This window comes from Gigantopelta aegis, chromosome 12, assembly GCF_016097555.1.
Source record: "Gigantopelta aegis isolate Gae_Host chromosome 12, Gae_host_genome, whole genome shotgun sequence".
In the NCBI taxonomy this organism is placed as follows: Eukaryota; Metazoa; Mollusca; class Gastropoda; order Neomphalida; family Peltospiridae; genus Gigantopelta; species Gigantopelta aegis.
The window spans coordinates 5,201,352-5,219,178 of NC_054710.1; the positions used below are offsets into that span (position 1 = coordinate 5,201,352).

The following is a 17,827-nucleotide window of genomic DNA, read 5'->3' on the forward strand; positions in this document are numbered from 1 at the left end:
TATATATATATGGATGGATGGATGGATGGATGTATGTATGGATGGATGTATGTATGTATGTATGTATGTATGTATGTATGTATATATATATATATATATATATATATATATATATATGTATGTATGTGTGTATGTATGCATGCATGCATGCATGCATGTATGCATGTATGCATGTATGTATGCTAACATTTATAACACAATTTATATACATTGCTTTAACACGACAATATGAGTGTATCTGAATTGGATGCGGGGCGGAACTTAGCCCAGTGATGAGGAGAAGGTGATTGGAAATTCCAGTCTGTAAGCCCTTTGAGGTATTCCTCGTTCCAGTCAGTGAACCAGAACTGATATATCCAATAGCCGATTATTGGTGTCGTTAAACAAAACAAACTTCGAGGCATGGGATTTTTAATCCAGATACCGCTCCAAACCCTGAGTGAGTGCTCCGCAAGGCTCAATGGGTAGGTGTAAACCACTTGCACAGACCAGTGAATCACAATTGGTTCAACAAAGGCCGTGGTTTTTGCTATTCTGCCTGTGGGAAGCGCAAATAAAAGATCCCTTGCAGCTAATCGGAAAGAGTAGCCCATGTAGTGGCGACAGCGGGTTTCCTCTCAAAATCTGTGTGGTCCTTAACCATATGTCTGACGCCATAAAACTGTAAATAAAATGTGCTGAGTGCGTCGTTAAATAAAACATTTCTTTGTTTCTTTCTTTTTTTATTACTATACCCTGATGACACTCTTATTCTAGCGGAATCCCCCGAGGACCTACACAAATCATTAAAACAAATTTCAGAATATTGTGAAAAATGAAAATTAAAAATAAATATTGAGAAATCTAAAATACTTATATTTGGTTCAAAACCACCAAGAAATAACTCGTTTTATATTAAAGACATCAAATTGAACATTGTTCATACATACAAATATTTAGGCATTTTATTTTCTAGAACTGGATCATTTGTTGAAGAAAACAAAAAAATCTCTTTATAGCGCAGGCTAACAAAGCAATGACGTTACTAAACATTAGAATTAGAAATTTAAATCTACCTATACATTGCCAGCTGGGCATTTTTAATAGTACTATTGTCCCAAATTCTCAAGTATTCCTCAGAAATCTGAGGATTTGGTAATAGCCAAAATATCGAACAAATTCAATTAATTTCTTAAGAGACATACTGAGGCTTGGAAATAGTACCCCACTCCCTATGCTTTATGGTGAATTGGGAGGTTTCCCCCTAGATGCTAAATTCTTGGGCCTCGCTCATAACTGAAACAGCTTCTAAAATATCAGCAATATTATACAGAACCATGATATGTGAAACTATTAATCATGGATATAGATTTAAATTGTTAATTAAGATAAAAGATACCCTAAACATGTTAGGCTTGGGGAATTATTGGTTAAATCAACATGTTACAAGTAAGAAAGCATTCACTCATATTGTAAGTCAAAGACTACAAGATCAGTATAGACCAGCTTGGGATTATAATTTAAATTCATATCCGAAATGTTCCACATACAGAATTTTCAAATCGACTCATTGATGCAAAAATTATTTTCTATATTTACCTGAACAACTACGAACAATATATTGTCGATTCAGGACTTGTAATCACTATCTACCAATTAAAACTGGCCGATGGCAAAACATCGATAGACAAGAACGAAAATGTCCTCTCTGTAACACCACTTTAGGTGATGAATATCATTCTTTATTTCAGTGTATATATTTCCCAAATGAAAGATTCATATATCTAAAACAATATTATTATGACAGACCCAATACTTATACATTCTGTAAATTATTTACTTCGAAAAAAGCTATCAACGACAAAGAAATTATGTATGTTCCTAAATGTGATTAACTCTGTTCTCAAACATACTTATACAGCATAATTATAGACAATACGTAATGGTTAACATCTAAAGTATACCACTGCTTATAACACTGTTATATTATTATACCTATTGTGTATTATGTATATAAATTGTCAAGCATCTGCAGCAGTGTATAATATGTTTGTAAACCACCTCAATGCATCACCGTTTGGTGATCGGAGTTGAATAAAGTTCTGTTCTATTATGTTATGTTCTGTTCTGTTCTAAAATCGAAATTATTCTTGGGGCTCAACTCTACTCGTTGTATCAGACAGGTCTAATAAGAATCCCCCCCCCCCCCCCCCCCCCGTGGTCATCCAATCTTAAAAAAGACGGAATATTCTCCGACATACTGGCGTGTTCTTTTTGCTTCTATGTCCAGGGACCCCGCAACCAACCCCTTACTGGGTGCTATACTACCGCTACCCGTACGTGAACAGTCTTTGCAGAAATATTAACTGTAATTGTCCTTACAGTTTGAATAATAGAACTGATGTGAATATGCTGTTGTTTTAAGTTAGTTTTCATGTATACACAATGAATATGGTGGGGTTTGGGTTAGTTTGATGGACAGGAAAAGCAAAGGGTTGGGGTGGGTGTAAGAGGGGACCGCCCGTGCTAGCAAGTACATGGGAACATCAGCAGCCCTACCGGAATCGGTAGCGGGCGAAAGGAAATGTTTTATTTATCGACACACTCAACAGATTTTAATTAATGTTATATGGCGTCGGACATATGGTTAAGGATCACACAGATATTGGGAGAGAAAACCCGCTGTCGCCACTTCATGGGCTACTCTTTTTCGTTTAGCAGCAATGGATATTTGTATATGCACCATCTCACAGACAGGATAATACATACCACGTCCTTTGTTAAACCAGTTGCTGGAACGAGAAATAGGCCAGTTGTACCACCAACGGGAATCGATCCTAGCTAGCCACTAGTACCCGGTGCCGAATACCAAATGTAGGCTAATTGTGGTTTATATATAAAATTTATTATTTCAAGCACTGTAGTATAGTCAACATGGTCAGTGACGGACTATCATTGTCGTCTTATTCCGATTCAAGTATCATGATTGCTGCAGCAGTCACTTCCTCAACAGAAGCACCCATGTTGGTAAAGTAACTTCCTGTTCCAAACTCATTCCTTTCGCTGTGCAGGACAGAACAGTTGGAACATGCCCAAGAGAGGTGCACTCTAGAAAATTTAGCTTGACATGGGCATTTTTGTGCTTCGAGCGACATCTACCGGTGACATCAGAATACTGACTTTAAAAATTATTTCAAGTAATTGGGTCACAGGGATTCTCATGGAATTTATCGATATAAAACCTGCTTTTTCACTTTTTTCTTTTTTTCTTTTTTTTTTATAAAAACGTGATCTAAGTGAGTTACAGTTTTGTAGATTAACCAACATTAGGGTGGCAGTTACATCCAGAAAGCATTATAGAAACTTAAAGAAAATGTTCTTCTTAACTGTTCAAGACGTTTTAGATTATTGGCATGGACATCACTTTTTCAACACTGCAGTAAATTGCAAAAATCTGCTATGAACTTAGAAGATAAGAAAACTAGTTGAGCCGTGTAGGTGACATGTATTACTTTAGCAGTAGTCTCAGAATGCTTCTTCATTTGGTGTTTTTATTTTAGTAGTTGACAGTGTGCATCAATCTGGTTTTATTTTCTCGTTCCATCCAGTATACCACAGCTGGTCAAAAGCCGTGGTATGTGTTTTCCTGTCTGTGGTAAAGTGTATATAAAAGATCCCTTGTTGCATTAACAAAATATAGCAGGTTTCCTCTGATAAATATGTGTAGAATTACCAAGTATTTAACATGCAATAGCCGATGATTAATACATCGGTGTACTCTAGTCGTGTCGTTAAACATATTAAACTTGAACTCGAACTTAGGAGATAAGAAAATTAGTTGAGCCGTGTAGATGACATGTATTACTTTAGCAGTGATCTCAGAATTCTAGATCTTCATTTATTGTTTTTATTTCAGTACTTGGCAGTGTCCATCAATCTGTTTTATGTATTCAATTATTGTTTTTATTTCAGTACTTGGCAGTGTCCATCAATCTGTGTTATGTATTCAATTATTGTTTTTATTTCAGTACTTGACAGTGTCCATCAATCTGTGTTATGTATTCAATTATTGTTTTTATTTCAGTACTTGGCAGTGTCCATCTATCTGTGTTATGTATTCAATTATTGTTTTTATTTCAGTACTTGGCAGTGTCCATCAAGCTGTTTTATGTCTTCATTTATTGTTTTTATTTCAGTACTTGACAGTGTCCATCAATCTGTGTTATGTATTCAATTATTGTTTTTATTACAGTACTTGGCAGTGTGCATCAATCTGTTTTATGTATTCAATTATTGTTTTTATTTCAGTACTTGACAGTGTCCATCAATCTGTTTTATGTCTTCATTTATTGTTTTTATTTCAGTACTTGACAGTGTCCATCAATCTGTTTTGTGTATTTATTTATTGTTTTCATTTCAGTACTTGACAATGTCCATCAATCTGTATTATGTATTCATCTAGTGTTTTCATTTCAGAAACTCTCAATTCCCCCTGACTACGGGCCTGTGATGAAACAAGTCATTTAAACAACAACAACAAAATATGGTAACGATAAAAAAGGTTATTTAAAAGTCAATTAAAAGGATTTTAGGCTAGCTCATTTTATGTTTGCATTATAAATAGTTTATAGAGTGACAATCCCAACAAGTGAGCGACAGCCATCTGCAGATACAACGCTATCTACAGTAACTACATTTAGCGTTGCAGTTGCTGCCGCTATCTGTGATAGGGTTCGACATCTTTAGTAGCTGAAAAAGGGACTTCGAATCGCCATCTGTTATGTTTGTCGCTATCTGTTGTACAAGTGTATGTGGGACATCAAGCCGCCATGTGTTGTAAGTATCGTTAGGTAATAGCATAATTGCGGAATGTAAGGTACCTAGAGTACTATTACGTTTGAGGTTTTAACAACTGTGGGGAAATGTCAGATCGCTACAGGTATGTGTCCAGGTTAGCGTGCTTGAAACTTAAGTGGACATAATCACAAAAAAAGCGTTCAAACAAGCAACACATTTTTTTTTATAAGAACACTGATTTTTCCGCATCTGAATCGGATGAGGATATAATGCATTTTAGTGATGACATTCTATTAAGGTTCAAAATTGCCGCCATGAGCATGGGACTCTGTTCACTAGGATATCTTGTCCAAAACTGATTAGATTGCAAGAAACATCGCTGCTACTTTTATTACCATGTTAACCTTTATAAATTATACACTTCCACTCATACCACAGTAGTTGAAAAGAATGTACTAGTCATGAAGAACCAGTCCGAATAGTTGACTTACATATACTTACCAATAAACATAGTGGAACGTGAAATAGCCCAAAGGGCACACCGACGGGAATTGATCCTAGATCGATCGCACATCAGGTGAGTCCTGACCCACTGAGCTACGCCCTGCCCCATAATTGCAAAATAGATACAAACAAAACACGAACAAACAACCTTCGCCAGAATTACAAAATATTAGGGTAGGAGTGAACTGACAAACAACCTTCGCCAGAATTACCTGACATAATATTAGGGTAGGAGAGAACTGACAAACAACCTTCGCCAGAATTACCTGACATAATATTAGGGTAGCAGAGAACTGACAAACAACCTTCGCCAGAATTACCTGACATAATAGGGTAGGAGTGAACTGACAAACAACCTTCGCCAGAATTACCTGATACAATATTGGGGGAGGGGCGAACTGGCAAACAACCTCCGCCAGAATTACCTGACATAGTATTAGGGTAGGAGAGAACTGACAAACAACCTTCGCCAGAATTAGGCCTACCTGACATAATATTAGGGTAGGAGAGTACTGACAAACAACCTCCGCCAGAATTACCTGATATAATATTGGGGGAGGGGCGAACTGACAAACAACCTCCGCCAGAATTACCTGATATAATATTAGGGTAGGAGAGAACTGACAAACAACCTTCGCCAGAATTACCTGACATAATAGGGTAGGAGAGAACTGACAAACAACCTCCGCCGGAATTACCTGATATAATATTGGGGGAGGGGCGAACTGACAAACAACCTCCTCCAGAATTACCTGACATAGTATTAGGGTAGGAGAGAACTGACAAACAACCTTCGCCAGAATTAGGCCTACCTGGCATAATATTAGGGTAGGAGAGAACTGACAAACAACCTCCGCCAGAATTACCTGATATAATATTGGGGAGGGGCGGGCTGACAAACAACCTCCGCCAGAATTACCTGATATAATATTAGGGTGGAACTGACAATTGTTGGGGGCGAACCGACTGGGTAGGACAAAACAACCTCCGACCGTCTGTATAATATTGGGGGAGGTCCAACTAGGGGGTGGAACTAACAATTGTTGGGGGCGAACCGACTGGGGACAAACTCTGTGCGGCTGGTCCAACGCTTTGTGGCGAACCGGTGCAAAACTGGGGGTGAGCTGACTTGAGGGTGAAACGCTAGTACCCACTGTCTTGTATAAGCATGTTAATAGAAGTGCTGTACAGTGAATATTAGTAATTGCAGTCCGCATATCTATACAACGGAATAGTCCGAACCTGAGGTCAAAATCTGAATAGACTTCCGCTTTCCGATACCCGTTTAGTTTTCAGTAAGTTGTTTGTTTCGTGGCACGTATATAGACAGTATTTTGTGTAATTGTGGGCTATAAACTACAAAGTGAACGCCGGAGTATAGTAAGTTTGAAGTACATGACTACACACACTGTTCATTTTCACAATTTGTAACAGAAATATTTATTTTTATGACTGCTATTGTTGCAATATGATAGTATTTGATAACGGAGTGGAACACGGATCCGGACTGTTTCAGTGTATGTTCTGCCTCAAGTTAGTTAAACATGGTATTAGTAATAAATACTTATAACACCACCTTAAACAATAATAATAATAACAAAACAATATTTTAATAATAATACGAAATATAATAATAGTAATAATAATACGATAGAATGAAATTATTTGAAGACAATATCCAATTTGGGCTTCTTACAAATATTACGACGATCAGAAACACATTGAATATACAGATACCGATATTCTAAACAAGAAACTATATTTAATATGTAAGTTTAATCGTAGAAATATTTTATTAGTCGGAAGCATTTTACACTGCAGCAAGCTCAGGAATGTCCCTTCAATACACAACTTCAGTATAAGTTGTGGCTAATTTTAAAAGCTAGACAGACATTTGGACGGTTATTCGTGGTTCTCTTAGCCAGCAGTGGCGTAGGGAGGGGTGGGGAAGTGTGCATAGGAGTCATGCCCCCTTAAGCAAATATTAATGGGTTTTTTAAGTATTAAATTTTATAAATTCATACATACATACATATTGTGCGTTGGACCGGCGTCGTGGTTAGCCATCGGTTTACAGGCTGGTAGGTACTGGGTTCGGATACCAGTCGAGGCATGGGGTTTTTAATCCAGATACCGACTCCAAACCCTGATTGAGTGCTCCGCAAGGCTCAGTGGGTAGGTGTAAACCACTTGCACCGACCAGTGATCCATAACTGGTTCAACAAAGGCCATGGTTTGTGCTATCCTGCCTGTGGGAAGCGCAAATAAAAGATCCCTTGCTGGCTGTCGTAAAAGAGTAGCCTATGTGGCGACAGCGGGTTTCCTCTCAAAATCTGTGTGGTCCTTAACCATATGTCTGATGCCATATAACCGTAAATAAAATGTGTTGAGTGCGTCGTTAAATAAAACATTTATTTCTTTTATTGTGCGTTGGCCTCCCAATATGCCCCCCCCCCCCCCCACCCACACACACACACATATAAAATCATGGCTACGCCAGAGTTAGCCAGAGATACATCTATTGCGAACACATGGAGTGGCTGTAAAGATTGGGACCACTCTAATACAACAATAAACCTACGTTTGATGCTAAATATCACTGCGTTGGTCACGTTCGAGTTCACTGGCGGCAAATATTGCACATACCAACCATTAATACACACACTACAACTAGAAACCCGTCAACACCTACGTATTTAACCGACGTAACCTGAATGACCGTTCGCGTGTTACAGCAAGTCGAAAACAGTCAGTATGGGTTTTTTTTGGCTAACTATACTGCTGAGCACTACTAAACTTAGACTTAAGCTAACACTAAATAACAATTTTTTAAAGTCAAGTGCTTAAAGTCAAGTTCCTGGGAAATATCTTTGACCAGAGCTTAAACTTTAAACTTCATATAACTGAAATTACCAATAATTGTAAATATTATATTAATAGTATTGGCTGGCACCCCATTGGGCTCTTATCCTAAAACCTTACCCATGATCTTTGAGGCTTAGCCTACATAGTCTTTATACTCCAATATGGGTCGCAGGCTCAACTTATTGGAATTGGAAAATGGTTTAACGTGCACATTCAGAGCAAGCTGTTGTAGCGCACGCCTGTCCTGGGCACAAGTACCGGCCTCCAGGACAGGAAAGGGTTGGGGTGGGTGGAGGAGGGACCGCCTGCACTGGCGGGTGCAAGGGAGCACCAGGAGTCCAACCATAGTTGGTAACAGGCGGGGGCTCAACTTAATTCACTGGAAGGTTACTTATAATAAAGCCGCCCATGTCATTGCAAGAGTCTCCCTGTGCACACCCAATGACAATGTCTTAACTGAATTTAGAATCTCCCCTCTTACGATTAGGCATATTAAACAGGGCATTAATTATCTTTTTAAACTTGAAAAAAACCCCACAATAGTTCCAAACAACCCGGTCTACTCTTTGAAAGTCCAGAGTAATTTTTATTTGTTGTATAAGGACAACTCTGTGGTCTCTATTGAAACAAATTTGTCAATGATTTTGGATTAAAGGCCTACCTGTTGGGATTGAACATATTAAATTTAAAGAACTCTGGGCAATAAATAAACCCTCGGTATTAAATTTAAAAAAAAAAAAATTAAAAAAAAATTGAAAAGTGTATGGAATATGGCGATTTTAACCATATATACACGGATAACTCGTAAGTATCCAGCAACTGGTAAAACGGGAATAGCCTTCTGTGTTGAAAAAAATAAATTAAAAGCACCCTATGATTTCAGATAATATTTCAGTATACACCACCGAACTAATGGCTATTTCCTATGCTATTAAAACATGTTGGGTTTTTTCAGTAAAAATTAAGTACACTAAGTAACTGTTAAGTGTGATTTTTTTTTAATAATGTTGAGTGCAAAAAAAGAAGGAAATGTTTTAAACGACGCACTCGGCTATGATTTCAGGATATATGGCATCAGACATATACACCACCGAGAGAGGAAACCCGCTGGCACATCCGTTCCTATGCTATTAAAACAGTATGTACAAATCATAGACAGAATAGCACATACCACGATCTTTGATGTACCAGTCGTGGTGCAATGGCTGGAGTGTAAAGTAAAGTAAAGTTTGTTTTATTTAACGACGCCAGTAGAGCACACTGATTTTTTATCTTATTATCGACTATTGGACGTCAAACATATGGTCATTCTGACACTTTTTTTTAGAGGAAACCCGCTGTCGCCAAATAGGCTACTCTTTTACAACAGGCATCAAGGAATCTTTTTTTTGCGCTTCACACAGGCAGGATAGCACAAACCATGGCCTTTGTTGAACCAGTTATGGATCACTGGTCGGTGCAAGTGGTTTTACACCTACCCACTGAGCCTTGCGGAGTACTCACTCAGGGTTTGGAGTCGGTATCTGGATTAAAAATCCCATGGCTCGACTGGGATCTGAACCCAGTACCTACCAGCCTGTAGACCGATGGCCTAACCACGATGCCACCGAGGCCGCTATATTAAATTTAAAAAACTCTGGGCAATAAATAAACTTTTGGTATTAAATAAAATTTAAAAAAGAACTAAATACTATTGAAAATTTTTTTTTTTTTTAAATGTGGTCTTTTGGGCGGCTGTGTATGGAATATAGTGAGTTTACCAATATATAAACGGACGGCTTTAAGGATCCAGTAACTGGTAAAACGGAAAAAGCCTTCTGTGTTGAACAAAACGATATTTTTAAAAAACCTATGATTTGTAGAGCCCGACTTTCAGATAATATTTCAGTATACACCACAAAACTAATGGGTATTTCGTATGCTATTAAATTGATATTATCCCCCCACCAGGCAAAGGTATAAATAAAAATTTCTTCTAGTAGCCCGAGTGCTCTGCAGGCTATCAGTGGGTCTAAATCAATTGGACCTCAAGTAATTTATGACATGTTTTAAATTATATTAATCAATCACCCTAATGTTTGAATGGGTCCCCATCCTTATAGGCAATTCGGGCAATGAAACAGCGGATTTTAATGTTTAAGAAAAGTTTAAATGATAAAGTAATTAATATTAAGAGTTAAACTGAATTTTAATTAAATTAATTCTATAACAAGAAAATGCCTTAATACGCTCTGGCAGGACGAATGGAGCTACAAAACCAGAGCGTGCCATTATAATATCAAACCAACTGTAACTTCCCAAGGTCCACTTTCCAGTGACAACGATTCAAAAGATATAACCCAACAAGACTTAGCCTTGGTGTCACCGTTAGTCTTGGGGATACTAATTTTTTTATAAATAAACATTCAGTACACCTAACTGTAATAAGTGTGGAGTTTTTTAATAATGTCCAACATTATCTGTTAGAAAGTAAAAAAAAGAAGAAAGATATTGAGCGCAATGATTTAAAAGAGGATTTAACTAAATATAATATAAACTTTGGTGTTGATAGTTTATTCAATCCATCTAAATATAATTTTCCAAAAATGTTATAGATCAATTAATTATTAAATATGTCAAAAATACTAAAGTTATTATCTACTAAAAAATAAATAAATTAATGAATTTACCCTCATAGCTTTCTGTCTCCGCCACCATCCAGCAGTGGCTTCTTCAGCCCCCGACTGGAGTTCCTTTTTAGTACTCATTTTTAACATTAATAAATATTGTATTTTAGATATTAGGTTACCAACATGCTTTTTAATACTCATTTTACTATGTTTATTATACATGATTTTAAAATATTGTAATTAGAATATATTGTTTTTCTTCTCTGTATCCATTGCATATTGGGGCAAAAAAACAATTATAGATAATATTAAAATTAACAAATGTTGTTAAATTTATTAAAAAGGGGAATTGGAAAAGGAGCGGACAACGGTAGGGATATGGTCAGGGTGTGTTTGAGGAGTCTAATGTTAGGCGCAGGCAGCTAGGCTAGACTGGTCTCCCTCCCTCTCCCTCCTTACCCCCCCCCCCCCTCCCTTACCCTCTGCACACTCAACTCCTCAATGGGACCCTTTCACCCTAAATAATCTAAAATATTAATAAAATAATTAATTTGGTATAATCTTTCTATGGCCAAGGTCCAACCTTTTCTGCCTAATCTTCTGTGTTATCAAACATACTCTCGGTTTTTTTGCGTGAATTGCAGCCACGCGCATCAGACGTCAGTACTAATACACTATTATGAAAGTCGAGACATGCTTTATGCTCCCAATGGAATACAGGTGGCAAGTCGTATGCAGAACCATCCTTAGAAGTTAGAATTAAAAGAAACCACATTATCTGTATCTTTTGGAGTAATTTTCCCCATTCGACCTAGAGAAATCCCAGATGGTCAAATACTTGAAAATACTATTCGAATATTTCGAATAGCAAGCGAATATTCGCAAATATTCGGACCGAACACTAGTGTAGCTGTAAGCACTGCATTGCAAAAACAACCCCAACACAAATGCTCTGTTTTCGTATCTCTGCCTAGCGGGTCTTGGAAAATGACAAAGGAAGCTGTTCTGGCAGATATCTATACCGTCCCATGTCTTAGTTATTGGATTCCCCTGCAGTTTGAGTGTTGTACCCTTCACCTTCTAGACCTGACCTGAACATTCATTGTTTATTTATTATTTTGTTTGTTTTGGGGTGCTTTTGTTTTGTTTTTCCTGTGTTTTGTTTTTCTCTCATGTATATACTTCTCTTTGAATATATATATTTTAATGTATAATATTCTTCTAATAATTGTAGTTGCTGTTATTTTCATATTGTCATATTGTCATTATTGTATGTTATTAGGAGAGGGCCTCGTAAGTTGGATAACTTGTGCCCAATCCATTTGTACCTTATATGCAATAAAATATGTTTCAATCAATCAATAATGGCCATGCCACGAATGCAACTGTGTACCAATCTTAGTTTCTCTTCCTTTTATTTTTTTATTGTTTTCTATTTCACAGCCTGCTGCGTTCATGCAACAATTATGAAGATGTGTCGAGTGCATAATCCTTTTTAGTTTGGTTGAAGATCATCAGGAAACTATATTCTGATCCTTACTGGTAAAAAATAACGTGTGTCCAAATCGTGAACTAAAGCCTTCCATCAGAAAAGTTGTATGTCACTCAATCCTGTTAGACCGGCCTCGGTGGTGTAGTGGTTAGGCCATCGGTCTACAGGCTGGTAGGTACTGGGTTCGGATCCCAATCGAGGCATGGGATTTTTAATCCAGATAACGACTCCAAACCCTGAGTGAGTCTTTTGCAAGGCTCAATGGGTAGGTGTAAACCACTTGCACCGATCAGTGATCCATAACTGGTTCAACAAAGGCCATGGTTTGTGCTATCCTGCCTGTGGGAAGCGCAAATAAAAGATCCCTTGCTGCTAATCGGAAGAGTAGCCCATGTAGTGGTGACAGCGGGTTTCCTCTCAAAATCTGTGTGGTCCTTAACCATATATCTGATGCCATATAACCGTAAAATAATGTGTTGATTGCGTCGTTAAATAAAACATTTTCTTTCTTTCTTTCAATTCTGTTACAGCTATCAAATGTGAAGTGTGCTCAGAGTGTTGTAGAAGGCAACATGATCTAGACATACATGCGCATCCCTACTGGAGAGAAACACTTCAGATGTGGAATGTGTTTAAAGAATTGCTCTGACCAGAGTAACATCTAAAAACATATGATGATGCACGCTGGTGGTGAAGTGAACCAATGTGAAGTCTGCTCAAAGTGTTGTAGAACTAAATCCAAATTAGAAGCACACATGCAAGTTCATACTGGAGAGAGACCGTTCAAATGCGGAATGTGTTTAAAGAATTTGTCTTCTAAGGGAAACATAAAAGTGCATATGAGAATCCACACTGGTGAAAAGCCATTCAAATGCGATATCTGCACCAAATGTTTTACACAGAGATCCTATTTGAAACAACATAAAATGTTGCATATTGGTGTGAAACCTTTCAAATGTGGAATGTGTTTAAATACCTTTTCAACCAAGAGGAGCATTAAAATTCATATGAGAATCCATACTGGTGAAAACCTATTCAAATGTGATAGTTGCACCAAATGTTTTACACGAAACACCTTTTTGAAACAACATAAAATGTTTCATTATGTTGCGAAACTGTTGAAATGTGAGATATGTTCAAAAGGATATACAAACACTACAGACTTAAAATATCATATGTCAATTCATACTGGTGAGAAAGCTTTCAAATGCGACATCTGCACAAAGTGTTTTACACACCGTAACCTTCTGAAACGACATAAAATGTTCCATAACAATGAGAAACCTTTCAAATGTGATATGTGCCCCAACTGTTTTAAAAGAAATGCAGACTTAAAATGCCATATGTTGACTCATACTGGTGAGAAACCTTTCAAATGTGATATGTGCACAAAGTGTTTTGCAAGAAGTTCCAGTTTGAAAACTCATAAAATGCGTCATACTGGTGAGAAACCTTTCAAATGTGATATGTGCACAAAGTGTTTTGCAAGAAGTTCCAGTTTGAAAACTCATAAAATGCGTCATACTGGTGAGAAACCTTTTAAATGTGATACGTGGACAAAATATTGTACAACAACTTCAAAATTAAAACGACATATAATGATTCATACTGGTGAGAAACCTTTCAAATAAGACATGTGCATAAAATGGTTTACACAGAATTCCGGCTTGAAACCTTTCACGTGTGATGTGTAGATAGCGTACTTCTCAATATTATCCTAAAACAACATACGTCAATTAATGCAGGAGAGAAACCTTTAAAATGTTGATTTTGAAAACACATATCAAACACAGTAGAACGTTTAAGGATTGTGTGGGAAAACGTAAACATTAAATGAGATATATGCGTATGTTGGTCCATATCCATTGCTAGGATCCATATGAAGTACACACATGAAGTGGTTTGCATAGAGTAGTCATTTGGACAAACATGTCGGTGACGCTACTGGTACATTTTTATCCTTACTGGTACATAATGAGATGCATTTGCAAAACACCAACTAAAGTCTTCCATCGGAAAAGTATGATGTCTCTCAATCCTGTTATGTCTATGGAATGTGAAGTGTGCTCAACGTGCTGTATAAGTAAATGTGATCTCAGAAATTCACACACACACACACATCCATACTGGAGAGAGACCGTTTACATGTGGCATGTGTCTAAAGGATTTCTCTTACAAGAGTAACATTAAAACACACATGACGATCCATGCTGGTGACAAACAATTCAGATGTGATGTATGTAAACAAAAACAAAAAAACATTTGCTTTTGTTAGTTCATACTGGTGAGAAACACCTCAAATGTGGTATGTGCTCAACATGTTTACACAGAGTTCCAGTTTGAAAACCTATAGGATGCTGCATAGTGGTCAGAAACCTTTCAACTAGGATATATGCACAAACTATTTTACACAAACTTCCAGTTTAACAATCCATAAAATATTTCATTATGGTGAGAAACCTTTCAAATGTGACCTAAAACACAATATATCGATTCAATCTGGCGAGTAATTATTCAAATGTGAGATTGGCACAAAATGTTTTACACAGATGCCCATACATTCTGGTAACAAACTGTTCAGATATGATGTTTCAAAAACGTTTTACTCCAAAGTTTGTGACTTAAAACAACACAGGTTAGAAACTTGTCAAATGTGTGAAGTTTGAAAACTCATTTCAAACACTGTGGAACTTTGACGCCATATCGAGGATCATATGTCAAGATGTGTGTGTGTGTGTGTGCGTGCGTGCGTGTATGTGAAATTAGTCCAATTTTGGGATTATCACAAGATATTAAACATATTTTATAAATTGTATTCAAATACATTTATCGTAAATATTTATAAAACAAAGCGATATTCCTTTTTGTTAGCTTGCATATTACATAATTTACAACTATCTATTAACAAGTAGGAATTATGGATGATCTGGCTGGAGTGAGTGAATGTTGTAGACCCGAACCTTTGGCGAAAGTCAAACTCTGGGTTTAGCAAAGAACCAATCAAACGTCATTTGATAGTTGGCCAATCAGTGCAATTATCGAGAGAACATATGATAGTCGGCCAATCAGTGTATGCAGAAGCAATCTGCACACTATGCAATTATCGAGAGAACATATTATAGTCGGCCAATTAGTGTCTGTAGAAGAAATCTGCACACTATGCAATTTTCAAGAGAACATATTATAGTCGGCAAATTAGTGTGTGTCGAAGCAATCTGCAGACTGCAATTATCAAGAGAACTTATGATAGTCGGCCAATCAGTGTGTGTAGAAGCAATCTGCACACTATGCAATTATCAAGATAACTTACGATAGTCGGCCAATCAGTGTCTGTTGAAGCAATCTGCACACTATGCAATTATCAAGAGAACATATTATAGTCGGCCAATCAGTGTGTATAGAAGCAATCTGCACACTATGCAATTATCAAGAGAACATATTATAGTCGGCCAATCAGTGTGTATAGAAGCAATCTGCACACTATGCAATTATCAAGAGAACATATTATAGTCGGCCAATCAGTGTCTGTAGAAGCAATCTGTACATTATGCAATTATCAAGAGGATATGTTATATTTTGCCAGTCAGTGTCTGTAGAAGTAATCTCCACATTATACAATTATCGAGAGAACGTATTATCCCAGATATTTTAGTCCATATGCTAATAAAAAGAAATCTTCATATCACGTTGAACCAGTCGTTGCAATAACTATAGTCCTATTCTATTGTTCAGACCCTAAGTGTTTTGCAGATGTTACGTTTAATTCCTATTAAGTCCTTTTTTCTTTACATTTGCATGGAAATAAACCCAAAACCCGACAGGTTTATATATAATTCATCATCTAAAATGCACGAAGTTGACATTTACAAACATCTATGTATGTTTTGAATGCAGGTTCTTTCTCCTATAAATAACTACTGCTATTTGCATTATGCACAAAGCACATTTTTAAACCAAAAAGCTATTGTTCAGATGTTTTCGGGGGATCCACCACTTGCCCATCCCCTAGACAAGGCCCCAAATGTCCAACATACGATAACATTGCTTGTATTACTGGGCATTCCATGCATTATTGCTATTTGAGTAAAAATATGGGTAAATCGAAAAGCATTTCAGTCGATGTAAAATCTTGTATTGAGAAGTGTTTTGATTATTTTGAAGACTAATATCAGCCGCTTATAATGATAGTAAAACGGCCACGGTACGTTAATTGTCACGCTTACAAACTTCTTTGACGCCGTTAAACATGCAATAACGATCGAAGAAGATTTTAGAAAGCAAAATAATTTTATAAGAAATAAAATACTATCTGTGATAGTCTCCTTTAACGAAGACGGTGATGAAGAAATTGAGTTTGTCGAATGATTAAGTTGCTTCTCCCTACCCATCAATCATATAACATTCAATGCATTTATTAAGTCTTTAACACTGAACACAATTTATTCCCATGACATTCATTATCAGTCACTATAAAACAACATATCAGTTGGACAAATACAAACATGTATTACAAAGCACTAACAATCCATATAAAACGGTATAAAATGCATCTACATACGAAGCCAGAGTGTGGTGTGGGGTTGAGCAGAGGGCCACGCCTCCATCAATCGCGGGTATACAATAGTATGGCCACGTGTGTATGCAATATGTCACAATGAGCATCACGAGATTGAGACCTCACCCCGCCCCCCACTCGCCCCCGTCCCTAAAAGGGAACGTGACCTTCAGATGAACACTTGCCCGTACATTGGTGAATAATAAATATATATTATTCATGGACATACAACCTGACAGTCATAATGTATCAACCTATCTCACAGTTACTTTACAATTTTTTATCCCCAGTAGCAACGTATTTATTTGTGTACATGTATCAGTGTATTACACCGGCCTCGGTGGCGCCGTAGTAGGCCTTCTGTCTACAGGCTGGTAGGTACTGGGTTCGGATCCCAGTCGAGGCATAGGATTTTTAATCCAGATACCGGTTCCAAACCCTGAGTGAGTGCTCCGTAAGGCTCAATGGGTAGGTGTAAACCACTTGCACCGACCAGTGATCCATAACTGGTTCAACAGAGGCCATGGTTTGTGCTATTCTGCCTGTGGGAAGCGCAAATAAAAGATCCCTTGCTGCTAATCGGAAAGAGTAGCCCATGTAGTGGCGACAGCGGGTTTCCTCTCAAAATCTGAGTGGTCCTTAACCATATGTCTGACGCCATATAACCGTAAATAAAATGTGTTGAGTGCGTCGTTCAATAAAACATTTATTTCTTTCTTTCAGTTTATTACATTAATGACATAGGAGGCGCAGATCCAGAAGTTTTTTAATTGTGCGGGTCCAAAACCCGTTGTTGCTTTTGAACAGGTGGATGGGATAAGTTTTCATTTTTTGTGTATTTCGTAATATATATTGTTTGACAAAAATAGAGGGGGCGTGTCACCTGGCCTCCTCGCCTAAAATGCCCCGAAAAGATAATGTTGGACGCAATTATTGCATGTTCACAACATTGAATGGCTTAAACAATTAATATTTGTTTAGCGACACCTCAGTACATTTTAAAGCTAAATCATGGTGAACATGTGG

The 17,827-nt window shown here is 37.3% G+C and overlaps 1 protein-coding gene across 1 annotated transcript; it reads left to right on the plus strand.

Moving 5' to 3' along the window:
• The first annotated feature begins 6,569 nt into the window (after positions 1-6,569).
• Positions 6,570-17,198, plus strand: LOC121385740 (zinc finger protein 235-like). The gene is made up of 3 exons (XM_041516509.1): positions 6,570-6,660; positions 12,198-12,296; positions 12,777-17,198. The coding sequence occupies exon 3, from the start codon at positions 12,918-12,920 to the stop codon at positions 13,875-13,877; it is 960 nt and encodes a 319-aa protein (XP_041372443.1). The 5' UTR covers positions 6,570-6,660; positions 12,198-12,296; positions 12,777-12,917; the 3' UTR covers positions 13,878-17,198.
• The last annotated feature ends 629 nt before the right edge of the window (positions 17,199-17,827 follow it).